The sequence below is a fragment of the Pseudorasbora parva genome, chromosome 2, assembly GCF_024679245.1.
Source record: "Pseudorasbora parva isolate DD20220531a chromosome 2, ASM2467924v1, whole genome shotgun sequence".
In the NCBI taxonomy this organism is placed as follows: Eukaryota; Metazoa; Chordata; class Actinopteri; order Cypriniformes; family Gobionidae; genus Pseudorasbora; species Pseudorasbora parva.
In genome coordinates, this window is record NC_090173.1 from 32263869 (window position 1) to 32283541 (window position 19673).

Consider the following 19673-nt stretch of genomic DNA (forward strand, 5'->3'; position numbering starts at 1 on the left):
CCATAGCTTTAAATCCCACACGCCCTTGACACCTATACTGGCATCATATCCATCGTGTGTACTATGAATTACGTTTTATTAAGTAGCCTCTTAAGTAGTGTAAAACTAAAAGTATAAAACCTAAAATATTTGGTCATTTGTTTGTCCCCCGTCCCCATGTATGATTGTGTTTTTTGGGGATGTGTGAGAGATGCTCTGATTCTGTAGATTGATTTCTATACTTGAGATTTTTAAAAGGTTCACCCAAAATTAAAAATCTCACCATTTTTCATCCATATGTCGATCCAAACACTTATGACTGTATTTCTTCAATGGAAAGCGAAAGGAGATGTTGTGAAGAATGACGAGCTGCTCACCTCTATACAGTGAAGGTCAATAGGGACCAAGGGCTGTCAAGCTTCAAAGAAATTAAATATGATATATAATAAAATTAGTCAAAACAATGCAATAGTTTTATATGATGAACAGACAGAAATTGACTCATTATGCACTCAAAAGCCAGCCGTGGTTACCATTTACTTTCATTGTATGGAAAAGAGCAGCTTGATCATTGTACTAGATTTTTCATTTTGTGTTCCACAGATAAACTAAATTCATGTAGATATTTAGCCCAACTTTTGTGTTCCCGGTCAAAGATTATTATTTAGTAATATTATTACTAAATATAAGATTCAATCTTTTTGTCAACTTGTTTTCTTTCAAATAAGACAGGTTTTCTATTTCTTTTTGGATCTGATTGGTTGTAGGCCTCATTAATCTGAGAATAAGGTTTGTCTGTGTGAAAAAGAAAGCCTGTAATACTCAGTTTGTTTGTGTACATGAACGTGTGTGTGTGTGTGTGTGTGTGTGTGTGTGTGTGAGTGTGTGTAGGTGTGTGTGTGTGTGTGTGTGTGTGTGTGTGTGTGTGTGTGTGTGTGTGTGTGTGTGTGTGTGTGTGTGTGTGTGTGTGTGTGTGTGTGTGTGTGTGAGTGTGTGTGTAGGTGTGTGTGTGTGTGTGTGTGTGTGTGTGTGTGTGTGTGTGTGTGTGTGTGTGTGTGTGTGTGTGTGTGTGTGTGTGTGTGTGTGTGTGTGTGTGTGTGTGTCTTTGCACATTAGCGTGAGTGTGCATGTGTCCAAACATGCACCGGTCCGAGGCCTTTATCATTGCATGCATACATATAAATATGTGAACATGAATAGGATGAACATGCTCATGAACACTTAATGTTTCTCATGTTTTTGATCTTGCCCGTTCATTTTCAATGGATGGTCATTTTCAACCAATATAAGCTCAGATCAGTGAGGCATACAATCAGTCAATTTAAAATAAATATATACAAATCATATACTAACTGAAAGAAAATAAGTTGAGAAAAAGATTGAATACAATATCTGGTGATAATATAGCATTGCCAGCAATTTAAAAGTTATTTTTGTAGGCCGGCCATTTTTGACCAGGAACACCACACGTGTGACTTTGTGCCATTTTGTACAAAACATTAAACATTAAAGCAGGGAATATTTTTACATTGTATTCAATATTGCCAAAATGACACAAATCAGATCAAAGAAATACAAACCCTGGCCTATAATTGAACAAGTTAACAAAAAAATTGAATCAAATATTTGGTGATAGTAATCATGTGAAAAAGAGTAATTTTTTGTACACCACATGTATGACAAGTTATACCCTGGGTGAGTAATGTCAGTAAGTTTTAGTCCAATGCGATAACATTAACTAGCATTTTCTAGAAAAAGGTAACACAACATGAGGGTTAAAGACATGGTGAATAAATGTATTTTATTTACATTTATCGTATTATAAGCATTTTTATGATCCGTTTAATGACTGTAATTTAATGGCTGTCAGAGAAGTGAGTTATATCTGGTGTGGCAAACCTTATGTCATGACCTTTGCTATAGACTTTTGTGACATCCATTCATCACCACTCCAGTGTGAATGTTCATCATCTTCCAGATTTCACAGTCATTTGGACTGCGGTCTTCACAGATAAATATTTGTAATTCCTTCCAATGAGGTCAAATTACATAACCGGTCTCTATGCCATGTTCTCCCTCGCCTTCCCATTCTCCTTTTTTTCTATCTCTCTCCATGTCTTTAGCAGGCTTTGCCCCCTGGCTTATTTCTGTAAATTGTTGAGCGGTAACTCACGTCAGATTAGATTTGACAGCTGTGTCGGAAGCTATAAGAACAAGTGCCCCTGCAGCTTCTTTGTTTGAGTGTGCACACATCTCAGTCTTTCAGACACACTCATTCATGTTGTGTGTGTGTGTGTATGCGTGATGTTCTGAACCCCCCTGCTCCATTCTAATCAAGTGATGCTGATGCTCTTTTTGTAGCACATCTCTATTTTTGCTCCTTTTTATTTATCCCTTTTCATCCCTGACTTTTTTCTTCCTAACCCCCCCCCCCCCCTGTCTTTTCATGTTACTATACTCTCTCTAATATCACCCGCTAACGGTCGCTTTCTTTCTTTCTTTCTTTCTTTCTTTCTTTCTTTCTTTCTTTCTTTCTTTCAGACTCAAAGCAAAACGGGGACGCTGCAAACGCAGCTCTGGCTAATGAGGACTGTCCCACCATAGATCAGGTGCTGGGGCCAGATGACAGGAGTCCGGCCACTGGTGGGTTGGGGACAGGCACGGGGCGTGAGCGTTACCCCCACGATAGGGCCTGCTTCCTTCTCAGTACCGGAGAGTTCCGCACCACAGACAGCAATGTCAGGAAAGGTATGCGGCACACACAAACAAACATGTTATTATACTCATATTTTCAGGGTACATTACAAAGAAAGGTAAGTTAAATGTTCAAATGCTTGTTATTTCGTATTAGGGCAAAGACACATATTACAACAACAACAAAAAACGACTGCAGCGAGATATATATATATAGATATATATATATATATATATATATATATATATATATATATATATATATATATATATACACAGATATTTGAATTATACACATTTATACTCAAATATACATGCACTGAGATGCACTTCACTAAGTACATCAGAGGTATACGCCATAAAACATACTCTCTGCATCCATACTAACAGCATAGCTCCATCTCTTGCATTTTTTCCTCATTATTCACCACATCAATCATTCTGAAGGGCGCTCATTGTTAGCAAAGCTGCTACCACACACGCAGTAATAATTTAATTCGTATCTTTGATAATAGTGTTTAATCTTTCATAAAATCAGAACTTTTCAGTGAAAGTAATCCTTTCATATTACAGAATTTAAATAAACAGATTTATTAAGCAAATAAACTGCGTATGGTTAAGAAGCTCTTCAAATTCTATCTATCTATCTATCTATCTATCTATCTATCTATCTATCTATCTATCTATCTATCTATCTATCTATCTATCTATCTATCTATCTATCTATCTATCTATCTATCTATCTATCTATCAGGCTTGCATTTGCTCTCATTCATTGATTTATTACTTCATTCTCTTTCTCTCTTCCTGGCCTCCCTCCCTGTCTTGACTCTCTTCATGTATTATTCCCTCCTTCCATCCTTTCAAATTGCCCTCTTTTCTCCCAATCTTCTGAACCTCACGCTCTTTGCGACACATCCTCTTATGTCTGTTCATGTCTTTTACTTTTTTGCAACGGCATGATTAATATCTACTGCCTTCCTCTCTATAATATCCTACTCCTGCACCTTTCTATTAACCTCCACATATCCTAAATACACCCGTCTACACAACCAAATCCTACATCCAACCCCCTGAAAAAACACTAGAAGCTGCAGACGCCAACCCAGGAGAGGAATGGTTCAAGCCGGAAGGGCCACTGCTACAGCAGGACCTCAATGCCAATTCTGCCTCTTCCTGGATCAAACCATAATGAATAAGAGGTAAAACTTAAAAAAGCTACCTGTGATGCAGCGTAGAGATTAGAGTACAAAAATGGTCAACATTTACTCCATACAGCATACTGCTATGATTACGTTTATATTTAAGAACAACACATTTACTATTATTTGTACTATATTTAGCAATTTCTTACTTTAGAGCAACTGTAGATATGAAACACAAACATCACTAGTCACACTCAGTACTAAAGTCACACTACTAAACTGAGTTTAACAGAAACAATATCAATTTTGTGTTAAATATGCCTTTAATGTGTTTTGTCTATGTGTTTGACAATTTTGTACCATAGTACACTAATCTAACTTGAGTATTTAATATTCGCATGTACTAAATATCACAGTAGCATCAATCACAGCAGTGTCAGAAATTCACTTTTGTACTAACGGTCTATATACAGTGTGTGTATATATATATATATATATATATATATATATATATATATATATATATATATATACACTCACCTAAAGGATTATTAGGAACCCCATACTAAAACTGTGTTTGACCTTTTGCCTTCAGAACTGCCTTAATTCTACGTGCCATTGATTCAACAAGGTGCTGAAAGCATTCTTTAGAAATGTTGGCTCATATTGATAGGATAGCATCTTGCAGTTGATGGAGATTTGTGGGATGCACATCCAGGGCACGAAGCTCCCGTTTCGCCACATCCCAAAGATGCTCTATTGGGGCGAGATCTGGTGACTGTGTGGGCCATTTTAGTACAGTCAACTCATTGTCATGTTCAAGAAACCAATTTGAAATGATTTGAGCTTTGTGACATGGTGCATTATCCTGCTGGAAGTAGCCATCAGAGGATGGGTACATGGTGGTCATAAAGGGTTGGACATGGTCAGAAGCAATGCTCAGGTAGGCCGTGGCATTTAAACGATGCCCAATCGGCACTAAGGGGCCTAAAGTGTGCCAAGAAAACATCCTCCACACCATTACACCACCACCACCAGCCTGTACAGTGGTAACAAGGCATGATGGATCCATGTTCTCATTCTGTTTACACCAAATTCTGACTCTACCATCTGAATGTCTCAGCAGAAATAGAGACTCATCAGACCAGGCCACAACAAAGCATTTTCGCCCACAGGACTGCTGCATACTGGATGTTTTTCCCTTTTCACACCATTCTTCGTAAACCCTAGACATGGTTGTGCGGGAAAATCCCAGTAACTGAGCAGATTTCAGTAACTGAAATACTCTGACCAACCCCTGCTGGCACCAACAACCATGTCAAGCTCAAAATGGCTTAAATCACCTTTCTTTCCCATTCTGACATTCAGTTTGGAGTTCAGGAGATTGTCTTGACCAGGACCACACCCCTAAATGCATTGAAGCAACTGCCATGTTGATTGGTTGACTAGATAATTGCATTAATGAGAAATTGAACAGTTGTTCCTAATAATCCTTTAGGTGAGTGTGTACATATATATTGTTTTTCATTTTCTTTCAGTTTGCACCTGGAATTAATGAATGAATAATTTATTTTTAGCCGTTAAAGAGCGGAATTTTATTTCTAACCCCATAAAAACAGCATCAAGTTCCTTTTTATAATTTATATAAAATATAAAATAAATTAAGAAATGAGTAGTCCAAAGATGTCTTAACCAAAAAAATGCTAGAATACCAATTTTAAATAATTGTCGCTTGTATTTTCATACTAATCCCGATATATACATAAAATTCAATATATGATTCATCATAAAATAATTAACTTTTTTTCTTCTAAATATCAAGAGCATTTCTGTAACTTTTCACGAGCCTTTTTTTAATTTCTAACCTGACTCACAACAAACTAGAGTCAAACCTTGTGTCTCTCTGACTCGAAAATGAACAAGGGTTTGCTTGGACTAGCTTTGAAACCACTATATATATCTAGCCTACATATATCTCAAAGGCTAAGCGTTCAATATACGAGTGACACCATTACAGCACTATCTCCCTCATCACTGTCTTTCTCACTCACTCACTCTCATTTTACCCTATGAAGTAGTTCTAATTGTTTTTTCCTCTGATTATTTCTTCAGTTGTTTTCCTTCATCCTGTTTATTCATTGTTCACACTCTTCTCTCTTGACTGAACTGAGCACAAGTTAGCACTGCACTTTTAACCCTCGGGCTAGTATAGTTCAGCACACACTCAAGTTCAAACACCCACAGACTGGAAGAAATTGAAATGTTAAATGTGTTTTGACAGGTGGTTATGTGTTATTTCTGCTTAATTTGTGTGTTTGGGGATGTATTCTATAATGTGTGTGTTTCTGAGGTGCGCTTGTCTGACGAGCTGTTGTTGTGTTATCTCCTTCCTCAGGTTGTGTCGTGTCATGCGTTTGTATGTCAGCTCTTGTTGCTACACTGTTTCACATGTCTTCCCTTGTTCGTGTGTTGTCGTGTGTGTGCACTGTAATCCATTCGGTGTTGCTGTGACTTCTTCCTCCTCCTTCTCCTCCCTAGCGGTGACCTTTCACTTTAGTATAGTGCCCCTCAGGTCTTTGTACAGAGATTCATTGCTCACTATACTGTCGTTTAAAAGGCAAAGCGCAGTAACTACACATTGCATGTCCAAAATCGCATTTGTTAAACTTTGATTTCACCTTTTACTAACCGGTTTGGCTCAACTATGTTCTGATTCAGGAAAAAAAACATGGAAATCATATAAAACCAGTGAATCCAATGTGGGTGTAGTTATTCTGTTTTGCCTTTTTAGGGCTGTATAATTGCCATCCCACATTATATATACTACCTGAAAGAAGTCCAAAGAGGAATGCCTTTTTGTGCCTTAGGGGTTTTGGTGAACGGTCACTGGGAAGGGTTGTGTTTTATTTGCATTTTCTGTTTTATTTTTTGAATAAAGCTGGTTTCTTCTCTCTCCTGGAACTGCCCTCCACTCTGGGGTCCACTGACCAGTGTTTCATCACAGCCAGCAGATGAAAACCATTCATTATATGAAATATATTCTCCAACATTCTAGCCATGAAGAGTATTTTAATATTGAAAATGCTGTCTAGGGCTGTGCTGAAACACTGAGGCTGTTAGGATGTGTGCTACAGTCCTGTAGTCTAACTGATCAGGGACACAATTCTGCCGCACATATACACAAAACCTGCCTGATAGACTTGAAAAAGACGCATGGACATTTAAAGGGAATTTTATGGTGAGGTAAGATGAAAAAACACAACACAGACACTAAAAGCTCAGCAAACACATATTACTGATGCCCACAGACACAGGTAAGTTATTGTAGGGCTGTAATGACATACCTGGGCTGTTGTCATTTTAACCGGACACTATAAGTGCTGTGGTGCTGTAGTTATGAATAGAAACTGAAAGGTTTACATATATGTTAAGGCTCTAAACTGGGGGAAATTGACACAAATAGTGTGTTTTTGTTTTTAATGTGGGACTGTTTCTTGCTTTCTCCTTTCTCACTCTTTCTGGCTGCTTGAGTTGTCCCCAAGAGTGTGTTTTACTGGTATTACTTCGTGCCTCTTCAATTACACTTTTTAGTTCTGTTGACTAATGTAGAAGAGCACAGGTCAGGAAAGGTCAAAAGTGTCTCTTTTGGATGTTTTCTTAATTTTTCTTCATAGATTCCATAATATTGACCTGTGTGTGTGTGTGTGTGTGTGTGTGTGTGTGTGTGTGTGTGTGTGTGTGTGTGTGTGTGTGTGTGTGTGTGTTTGTGTGTGTGTGTGTGTGTGTGTGTGTGTGTGTGTGTGTGTGTATAGGGTTGTTTGGAGTTGTATATGTTTATATGTTGTATGAAAGTAAGGGGTTTCTGAGGTTTTTGTTATTTTAGTTTATATTTGTGCTATTGCTTTTCAGTGTGTTCGGTTGGTATAGATGTTTTAAAATAGTTCACCCCAATACGACAATTCATTTACTCATCTTTATTACAGTTTGTTATTTCAATTTCATCTCCTTTTGTGTCTCACACAAGAAAGTCAGTCATGCGCACTGACGTTCTTCGATGGGACTCAAAAGGAGATGTTTATCAGAATGTAATATAAGAATATAAGCTGCTGTCTTTCATACAATTTGTAAATGGGCTGTCAAGTTTAATAAAAGACATAAAAATAATATGGCTGGAATACACTACACAAATAGCCTGACAAGCCAGACCCACATCAAGATGTTTGGTCTGGAAACTCACCATTGACAGCTCAATCCGAGGGGCGGGATAAACGGTTGTCTTTCAAACTCCCTCTGCACGCGATAGGATAGCGCTACACCAACCAGAGCAACGAAGGTGAAGCAGAGCTTGTTGACAGATTAAACATTCGCTGTATCCGGTCGGCTAAACTGCGAACACATCTTCCCTTTTTAAGAATGACTTCAGTGCCGTTCTTTGTTCTTTTCTCAGAGAAAAGCTTAACTCCAAGTCTTCCAGAGTCGCGGTCAAAGCTGATTCGAAAGACCGCCGCCGTTCGCCAGTTTCTGTGTTTACTAGAAGCACGCAAACACAACTCAGCCATCGTCATTATGGCCCCGCCCGCCGACTCTATACACGACGTGATTGGCCCGTCCAGATTGTGAGGAATACAGCTCAGAAGGGTATTGAGAGTTCCTAGACCAGGGGTTTTCAAATCATTCCTGGAGCCTCCCCAGCACTGCACATTTTGGATGTCTCCCTTATTGGACACACCCAGCTCAGGTCATGGAGTACTAAACTAATCAGCTGATGAGTTAATACAGCTGTGTTAAATAAGACACCCATCCATCATATGCAGCACCTTTTACTATACAGAAGCCTAACCCTTTAAGAATCTGCAATCGGATTGGAAAAGTAGTGCAAGTAAACATATCTATTGAGATGCATTTCTTAGGGGGCTGCATATGTTGGATATTATGTGTGTCCAATAAGGGAGATATCCAAAATGTGCAGAGCTGGGGAGGCTCCAGGAATGGTTTGAAAACCCCTGTCCTAGACGACACTTGCGGGCAGATTAAATTTGCTACCGCTAGGGTGCGTCTAGATTTCTAGGCTACTACACAAACTAAGCACATAAAAACTGAACATATTTAAAAACGTTGGAGCCTGGTTTCAAAGCCGAGACTAAGCCAGGATTATAAACATGCCTTAGAAAGAAAAAAACATTACTGGTGTGCCGTATCTGGAGATAAAACAATAACATATTTTAAGATATGTCAGTGCAAGTTTCTTTCAGATAAAACAGCTCAAACATGCATTTTAGTCTGGGACTAGCTTTAAGCCTTATCTGCACTGTAAAAAAAAAAAAAAATTAAAAAATAAGTTACCTGGTTGCCTTAAAATTGAGTTGATACAATTAACATTTTTTGAGAATTGACAACTTTTATTAAAATATTATTAAAAGATTCTGTAAGCATATTGGGTAATTTTGTGTTTTATTTGTGATGACGCAGTGAAAATATGTGCTATTTTCATGATTTATCACATTTGTTTTGTGGTTCAGATACAATAATATTTTGAGTTTCTATTTTTTAAACCAATTTATTATTGTATCAATTCAAATGTTTAATTTCAATAAACTCAAAATTTTAAGGCAACCAGGTTACTTACTTTTTTAAGTTAAACCAACAATATTTTTTACAGTGTGTGAACCCGGGGGTAGGCATCATCCTTACCAATTTTGTAAATGTTACAGAAAAAACTGGGCATCATACACTAAAAGACTGAGGACCACACATTACAAGTCATTGCAAACATAACAAACTCTTGCAGAAAAACACTCATTAAGAACCATGACAGAAGAAAACAATATGTTCTAAAAATCAGCTCAAAATATTAAGCATGTTCGAAGAGTCTGTGCCCATCATACACTACACAATTTTAGGTGAAATCTGTCTACACTGATGACCCAAAATCTATAGACTGACTATGACTTTCCATGTTGACTTGTCTAGACTGCAAATCAAGGCAAAAATCTCAAGGCAAAAATCTCAAGGCAAAAATCTCAAGGCAAAAGTTGTGTAGTGTATTTCCAGCTTTTGCACTCTATTTTCCAAGTATTCTGACATCAGACGGTACACTGTAAAAATAATGTTTTGGTTTTACTTAGAAAAGTAAGTAACCTGGTTGCCTTAAAAATGCGAGTTTTTTTTTTTTTTTTTTAATTGAAATGTTTTGTTGATAAGATGAAGGCATTTGGTTTAATAAATAAAACATCTAAATATTATTGTATCTGAACCACATAAAAAATGTGATAAATCATGAAAATAGCACAATTTAACATTTTTCACTGCGTCATCACAAATATAACACAATTACCCAATATGCTTACCACATCTTTGAATAATATTTGAATAAAGGTTGTCGATTCTCCAAAATATTAAATTAATTTCACATTTTAAGGCAACCAGGTAACTTATTTTTTAAATAATATTTTACAGTGTAGAATAGCTTCATGTGTGATCTTTCACTTTTATTATGTGGAAAAGAGCAGCATGGACTAAAATATCTCCTTTTATGGGAAAAAAGTCATACGAGTAAATGAACTTTAATTTGTGCGTGAACTATCCCTTTATATTCCTCTCCCTCGCTCTCCTCCTAAATCCCCACACCATGTGTTCTTCTGTCTTCTCCCCACTCAAACTTCTGCCTCTTTCTGTTTCTACCTTCTCCCCTCACACTCCTTCCTGCCCACTGTTGCCAAGGAAACAGTAGAAGAGAGCATTCTGGGACTAAGCGAAACATGGTGAAATATAAAACGAAGGGGTTCAAGGTGGTTCAAGTTAAGAAATGAAATTTGGCCTTTAAAACCTGGCAAATTGGTTACAACCTTAACGTTCAGACTCCCACTTACTCCCATGATGCACTTGTCCCCCCCCCCACACACACACACACACACACACACCTTTATCAATCATTTATTCAGTCTAAAGTGCTCTTTCGATGTGGTTTTATATTTTAAGCACACTGAGAGCTTTGACACATACCCTTGGGCCCTGCCATTGACAGACTCTGGTGGTGAGGCTCAATGTGTGAGTGCTGCAGTCTGGATGCTGGCACAATGACTGAGGGCATTGTGGTCATCTTCCTCTCTGGCCATTGTCTTAAAGCGTAGAAATAGTGCTGCACTGCAGGGCTGCAGTCACCATCTCTCCCCCCACCCTCTCTCCCTCTCTCCCTCCCTTCCATTCCTCTCCCTCTGCAGACTGATTGATTTTCCCCTGTACTCTCATTTAACCTCACTTCTGAATCTTTGCCGTAACCGGAGAACCTGAGGGTTCTCTCTCCAGGGCTCTTGATGAGATGAGCCCTATTCATTATCAATTTCACCATATCATGTATCACAATGTGTATCAAAAGTGATCCCTGTCCTTTTCATTCATTTTTAAAGTTGCTGCAAAACCTTAACTGCTTTCTCTCTCTGACACTCTGTATTTATATAATGGTATATGCCAGTAATCCGTTTATATTCATATATTTGCTACAGTCTGCAGAAATTAATCAAATCATATTATAAATTAGTGAATATGTCCACAGAACGGCAGTCCAGAATGATTCCCCAACAACCGAATTGACATAATTGCTGATTGCAACTGCTTTTTCATGCAGTTCCCACAGGCGTTACAGCCAACTGTCAGAGTTCCAGGTTGCATCGGTGTGAGAATTCGACTGCAGTGCAGTAAAAATTGAGCGACAAAATATGGCAGAGATGTTGCTGGCCTGGCCGATAATGCTTCCAGAGGGGTCAGTGCTCTCATTCTGTTTAGGTCACTGCCCCTTGAGGAACACTGCAAGGGGGAGGGACCTGTCACAAGAGTGTTTTATTTAAAATACATCCCTCATAAAGGCTATTAAAAATAGTTCATAATTCTTCTATATAAGAACCTGTGAAAAGAAGTGAAAATTTAATGTCTGCCTGTCGTTTTAAATATGGCAAGGGTTCATTTAGTACGAGTGCCAATTTTATAGTGAAGTTTATATCGTTATTTTTATGTTAATTCGTATATTCATTATATCTTTTTTTGCTAGGCCAGACTGCTGGATTTAACCGTTGTCTCTGCAGCATTTCTTATTAATTGTATTAAAAATTATTATTTGAGTCATAACAAAATATGCATCCACTGCATTTTATTTCGGTAGCACTGAAGCCCTGAGCACAGTTGATAAAACAAGTAAGATAAATAGTAAGAATTGTATTTGTTCAGGTTCCATTTTATGGTAAATTGGGACCAGTTTATGTTCATTAATTTGTTATCAAAATTTAGGAAAAGGATGCAGTACATTTTTTACGTGTTTTTTATTTTATTTTATTTTTTTATCTAACTGTTCTTCAAATCAGATGTTTTGTTTATGGATGTACGTGACTCTTCCACCATCACTGACGGTGTACTGCATGTAAAATATCACACTGATGTGGATGTGCTGTGAATATTATTTCAGCGTTTGCTGTTTCGCTGTGTTCTCTGCTGTCTTAGATTCTGCTGTTAGATGCATATGTTTTTATACCCTATTTGTTACACTTTATAATAACTGCATGCTATGACGCAGGTAAGCATTAGTAAATAGTTAATTTATTATTTAAAAAGCATTAGACATTAATAAGGAGTTTATAAATACAGCTATAAATGCTTTATTCTTGATTTATAAGTATATCTATAATGTATTTATTAATTGTATTATAATTTCTAAATTAAGTATTGCATTATTTATAAACCAATTAATTAGATGTAGTCAGTGGTTCATAAGATCATTTTAAAAGTGTAAGTAAAGAATTAATAAACTAACTAAATGTATATGTATACATATTATTTGGACATATAGTTACTCAGTGTGTTAATAAATGCTTTTAATGCTTATAATATAAATTTAAATTAATCCTTTACCTTCACTTTCTAAATGATCTTATGAACCACTGACAACTTCTAATTAACTAGTTTGTAAATAATATAATACATCATTTAGAAATGATAAATTGATCATTAATAAAGTATGAAAATACAATTATTAAACAGATTTTCTTCTTGCTTTATAGAATAAAGCATGTATAGCTGTATTTATAAACTGCTTATTAATGTAAATTAATGCTTTATAAATTATGAGTTAACTAATGCTTAATAGTGTTACAAAATTGTATTTTTTATTATTGATATCATTTCATATACTGTTCTGCAGTCCACAGTGATGTCAAACACTGTTACTGGGAACTGCGCTCTGTGTTAATTGTTTATCACTGACCATATTAATGTACTCATTTTATAGTTCTGTCCATCCTTGCACTGCATATGCAAGAACTGAATGTAAACTATTTCCTCTCTTCTCACTGCAGTCATTACATCACATATTCCTGCTCTCTTTTAAGTATTCTTTTGTAATGATCAGTGTTTGTGTCTTTGCTGTGTAATGATTGTGTACTGTCATTTCGTGTTGTGTTCATATCGTGCTGTGTACTGTTGTGTCGTGTTGAGCTGTGTCTACATGCTATTGGGTGTCTAAATCATACATGCAGATGTCATATAACGTGTATGTGACTATCAGTGTTCGTGTTTAAAGGAAGAACAAAAATATCCACTGGTGGATATTGCAAATATTAACCTGGATAGAATTACACAGATGAAATAGAATACTGTGTATGAACTCAAACACACTATTGAAGCATAGCTGCATTATAGTCTATATTGGTGCATTCACGTCATAACATTAAATATGAATTGACGACTAGTAAAAACAATGCGAAAGCTCCTACTTTCCTCACTTGACCATTGTAATGTCACATAAAAAGATGCACTTTCTTTAACATGCTAGTTACTGCAACAGACCAAAAGTGTTCCACACAGTATCATTTTATTGCTGTACAATATCTAAGCAATCCTGCGGTTAATATTTGTGCTAGTTACTAACACTCACCTTCCATCCCACCCCCAGGCCACTCGTACAGTCCTCGTAGTGTCACTAAAGTTTGACATGAGGTACGTGCACACAGCAGAGAGGGATTTTCACCCATGTCAGATCAAGAGCTTGCCTATACGGATGCAGTAGTATCGTCATCTCCATGGGCTTATTGGCATGATTGTTAGCCACCATAAACTATGCTAAGCAGTGACGCTATCAAGTTAAGACTCTGAGTTTCATGCCTTCGGATAACTTTAATACGTTTTGACAAAGCCTTGTATACTGCACGTACAGTAACAGTCACATTGAATTATTACGCCACATCTCTATCACAGATGCTGAAGAATTGCAGGAGCACAGAGTCTGTCGAGCTTAAGTTTGAATTACACCAGTCCACAACACTGTTGTAATTCTTCATACGTAACCTCTCACCGAAGCCCTTCTGTGCTGCATGCGTAAGGCTGGAGTTGTGTTTCTGTGCGTGTGATGGTGATGATGAGACGAATCAACAGGTCAATGATTATGCTGGAATCATTGTACTGTTAGTAAGTACAGAAAATTACAACACATCAGTATTTTGTTAGACTTTTGCACTTCCATGACCATAAAAGCTCAATTCATAAATATATCTTAAATGTTTTGTTTAATAGAAGTTGATGCACATTTCTTTCTCTTTTTTTTTTACCCCGCCCTCTTCCTCTAATCTATTCCAGTTCTCTTTATTAGGGGCCAAGCACCGAAGGTGCGGAGGCACCTATTGAAATTGTTAGTGTTCCTATTATTATTCTGCTTCTTCTTCTTTTTCCGCCATAGGAGTCTCTGGCAGCCCATAGAACCGTATGGTAAAAAGTTGTGAAATTTGGCACACTCATAGAGGCCAGTCTGAGCTGTCACTATAGCAAATTTGGTGCCTCTAACTCAATCCCTCTAGCGCCACCACCTGTCCAAAGTTTCACTCATATTTATGCTTATAACTTTTGACCCCTAAGGGCTAGAAACAAAATTCTTTTTTCATCGGATTCCTTGGCTCAAGCCGATTCGATTTCACCCTATGATGTCATTTTCCGGTATGCAAATTTTCCCGCCATTTTGAATTTTCTGAAAAACCTACTTTTTCGAACTCCTCCTAGGCCGTTGCTCCGATTTTCACGAAAATTGAAACAGATCATCTTCAGAGCATGTTGACAAAAAGTTATGGAATTCAAGTTGATTCGTCCAATCGTTTTCAATAAACGCACAAACAAATTTTACGTGGAGGTTGCAAAAACACACTAAAGGCTATATCTCCGCAACGCTTTATCGTATTCAAACCAACCTTGGTACATGTCATCACAAGCATGACTTGAAGCAACATGCAGCGTTTCGGCGCAGCGCCACCTACCTGTCCGGAGATATGAAAAATGCCTATTTTGGCTTATAACTTCTGAACCGTTTATCCAAAAATCATAAAATTGGGCTCATTAGATTCAGGGCGTCATGCCGAGTCGACTGATATCCAATTTTACCATGTCGGCCATTTTGGATGTCGGCCATTTTGAATTATGTGCAAAAATGCTGTATTTTATGAACGCATGAACAGATTGTTATGAAACTTGGTATGGGTCATCACCACGATGCCCTGAAGTAGCCTGAGAAGTTTCGAAACAGCGCCACCTAGTGGAGAATTTTTTTTTTCAAACGCTTATAACTTTGGGTGTGGTTGACATATTTTGATGGGAGTGTGTTTTTTGGTCTCCTGAATCCTTGCCGACTCCAACGATACCAGACTTGCCAGGTTTCGGCATATGGTTTGCGCAGAGTTGTAATTTAGTGCTTAAAAAACATTTGCTGATATCTTCGAAACCGCTAGTCCGATCGAGACGAAACCAGCCTCAGAAGTTCGGAAACATAGGTCGATAGCTATACGCTAATGCCAAAATCTCAAAATATTGATAGTAAGGGGTAGTAAAATCCAATCAAAGTCAGGTGTCAGTCCTTTTTTACGTGTTTTTTCATATAAATGTCTATAACTCCAAAACAAAATGAGATATTTTCACCAAACTTGACACACATATGTATGGGCTCACTATGAGGACACATAAAAAAATTGGTGGGATTGTGCCTCTTGGTGGCGCTATAATAAAACAAAACATGAAATTCCCATTGACTTCAATGCAGTATTACGGTTTAAAATGCTAATGCTATAATTTAAGAATGCATTAGCGTATCGTTACAAAACTCGGTATGTGTCTTCCGCTCCATGTCCCGAAGATACTCAAAAAGTTTCGGGGCAGCGCCACCTTGTGGTCAAAAGTTGTAATAAAATGTACAGAAATGCGAATAACTTTTGATTAAATTAACCCATTGTAATGAAACTGGTCATAATACAGTCAATGGCTCATGCCGAGAACATGGATACCAATTGTGCCATATTTTGCAAACCTATCTGTCCTCCGTCTTGTTATTTGTTAAAAACCTACTTTTTCAAACTCATCCTAGACCGTTTGTCCGATTTTCACCAAAATTGATCCGTATCGTCTTCAGACCATGCTGACAAATAGTTATGGATTTCGGATTGATAGACAAAACAGTTTTCATATACCACTGCAACAGAGTTGAGCCATGATGCAAAAATGACTCTTGAGGCTGTATCTCTGCAATGCTTTGACATATTGACACCAAACTTTGCATGTGTCATTGTCATCTCAATCTGACTAAACCACATCAGTTTCGTAACAGTGACACCTATTGGTCGAAAGTGATAAACCATTAAACCATTATTATTGACTGTATTTAAAATTTGACTGCTATTTTGCCTAAAATCAACTTAATAGGTCCTTAATGGCTCATTGTTGCAGTTGGCTTGAGACTTCCAGCCATGCTGGCATGTCTTGTCTTCTTCTTTGCGCTTGGCCCCGATAATGGCTGCTTGTTCTGCTTCTTCTTCTTCTTCTTCTTCTTCCGCCATAGGAGTCTCTGGCAGCCCATAGAACCGTATGGTAAAAAGTTGTGAAATTTGGCACACTCATAGAGGCCAGTCTGAGCTGTCACTATAGCAAATTTGGTGCCTCTAACTCAATCCCTCTAGCGCCACCACCTGTCCAAAGTTTCACTCATATTTATGCTTATAACTTTTGACCCCTAAGGGCTAGAAACAAAATTCTTTTTTCATCGGATTCCTTGGCTCAAGCCGATTCGATTTCACCCTATGATGTCATTTTCCGGTATGCAAATTTTCCCGCCATTTTGAATTTTCTGAAAAACCTACTTTTTCGAACTCCTCCTAGGCCGTTGCTCCGATTTTCACGAAAATTGAAACAGATCATCTTCAGAGCATGTTGACAAAAAGTTATGGAATTCAAGTTGATTCGTCCAATCGTTTTCAATAAACGCACAAACAAATTTTACGTGGAGGTTGCAAAAACACACTAAAGGCTATATCTCCGCAACGCTTTATCGTATTCAAACCAACCTTGGTACATGTCATCACAAGCATGACTTGAAGCAACATGCAGCGTTTCGGCGCAGCGCCACCTACCTGTCCGGAGATACGAAAAATGCCTATTTTGGCTTATAACTTCTGAACCGTTTATCCAAAAATCATAAAATTGGTCTCATTAGATTCAGGGCGTCATGCCGAGTCGACTGATATCCAATTTTACCATGTCGGCCATTTTGGATGTCGGCCATTTTGAATTATGTGCAAAAATGCTGTATTTTATGAACGCATGAACAGATTGTTATGAAACTTGGTATGGGTCATCACCACGATGCCCTGAAGTAGCCTGAGAAGTTTCGAAACAGCGCCACCTAGTGGAGAATTTTTTTTTTCAAACGCTTATAACTTTGGGTGTGGTTGACATATTTTGATGGGAGTGTGTTTTTTGGTCTCCTGAATCCTTGCCGACTCCAACGATACCAGACTTGCCAGGTTTCGGCATATGGTTTGCGCAGAGTTGTAATTTAGTGCTTAAAAAACATTTGCTGATATCTTCGAAACCGCTAGTCCGATCGAGACGAAACCAGCCTCAGAAGTTCGGAAACATAGGTCGATAGCTATACGCTAATGCCCAAATCTCAAAATATTGATAGTAAGGGGTAGTAAAATCCAATCAAAGTCAGGTGTCAGTCATTTTTTACGTGTTTTTTCATATAAATGTCTATAACTCCAAAACAAAATGAAATATTTTCACCAAACTTGACACACATATGTATGGGCTCACTACGAGGACACATAAAAAAATTGGTGGGATTGTGCCTCTTGGTGGCGCTATAATAAAACAAAACATGAAATTCCCATTGACTTCAATGCAGTATTACGGTTTAAAATGCTAATGCTATAATTTAAGAATGCACTAGTGTATCATTACAAAACTCGGTATGTGTCTTCCGCGCTATGTCCCGAAGATATTCAAAAAGTTTCGGGGCAGCGCCACCTTGTGGTCAAAAGTTGTAATAAAATGTACAAAAATGCTAATAACTTTTGATTAAATTAGCCTATTGTAATGAGACTGGTCATAATACATTCATTGGCTCATGCCGAGAAGATAGATACCAATTTTGCCATATTTTGCAAACATATCTGTGCTCCATCTTGTTATTTGTTAAAAATCTACTTTTTCAAACTCATCCTAGACCGTTTGTCCGATTTTCACCAAAATTGATCCGTATCGTCTTCAGACCATGCTGACAAATAGTTATGGATTTCGGATTGATAGACAAAACAGTTTTCATATACCACTGCAACAGAGTTGAGCCATGATGCAAAAATGACTCTTGAGGCTGTATCTCTGCAATGCTTTGACATATTGACACCAAACTTTGCATGTGTCATTGTCATCTCAATCTGACTAAACCACATCAGTTTCGTAACAGTGACACCTATTGGTCGAAAGTGATAAACCATTAAACCATTATTATTGACTGTATTTAAAATTTTACTGCTATTTTGCCTAAAATCAACTTAATAGGTCCTTAATGGCTCATTGTTGCAGTTGGCTTGAGACTTCCAGCCATGCTGGCATGTCTTGTCTTCTTCTTTGCGCTTGGCCCCGATAATGGCTGCTTGCAGCTATATTTCTATTTGTTTCTTTTTCTTTTCTTTTTTTGTGTTTAGTTTGCATTATAGGTATTTAGATCTGTCGTTTTAGATATCTTCGAACTGGACTATTTTCATGTAGGCATTCTCCTAAAGCAGCTATGTTAAGAATGTTTTTTAACCGTCACATTAACGTAGCAGTTGTTCAGAGAAAGAGAAGGAGAAACACCGCAAGGCGTACATTCTGACCCATAATTAATCCCATACAAAGAAAGCAAATACTAATAGAGAGCTAAAGACATGTCCAGCAATAGGAAGGAAATGTTTGTTCTTATCTGTACAGTGTTTGCATCACACACACACACACACACACACACACACACACACACACACACACACACACACACACACACACACACACACACACACACACACACACACACACACACACACACACTAAATGAACACTTTTGACTCTGTTGTGTAAAACAACAAATAGTTAAATATGTATATTCCCTCAAATCCTCTGTGGCAAACACTTTCTGGCTTGCACCAGTGGTCTGGTGTGAGGAACATGATGACCCCAATCTGTCTACCATTGCCTTCCTTTGCAGCTCCTATAGGCAATGATTTAATGATTTGGTGTAGATTTTGAATGACAAGTGGCTGTGCAGCACCCAGAGTGTCCCAGCAGCCCTCTGAGCCACACACACACACACACACACACACTTCCTAACAGAAGTACCTCACACGAGGGACTGGAGATAGGATTGCCGACTATACGACAGTAGGACCTTCTTAACACCCCGTGTTTTTCCTTCCTTGTGAGCTTGTGTCTCTTGTTTTGTTCTGTTAAGACTTCTAACTCACTGTGTTTGTGTCCGTGTGGGAAGTTCTCCTGTGTCAGGAGGGGGTTGTCTACTATGTAACGTGC

The 19673-nt window shown here is 37.8% G+C and overlaps 1 protein-coding gene across 12 annotated transcripts in view; it reads left to right on the plus strand.

The window, feature by feature from the left end:
• kcnc3a (potassium voltage-gated channel, Shaw-related subfamily, member 3a) overlaps nt 1–19673 on the plus strand; it is a 75417-nt gene that overhangs the window by 43700 nt on the left and 12044 nt on the right. For 7 of the 12 annotated variants that reach the window (XM_067416049.1, XM_067416065.1, XM_067416092.1 and 4 more), the window contains 2 exons: nt 2521–2727; nt 6214–6234. In XM_067416049.1, the coding sequence (XP_067272150.1) occupies nt 2521–2727; nt 6214–6234 (228 nt within the window). The remainder of the gene's footprint in view (nt 1–2520; nt 2728–6213; nt 6235–19673) is intronic. The other 5 variants (XM_067416075.1, XM_067416116.1, XM_067416122.1 and 2 more) reach the window with 1 other exon arrangement.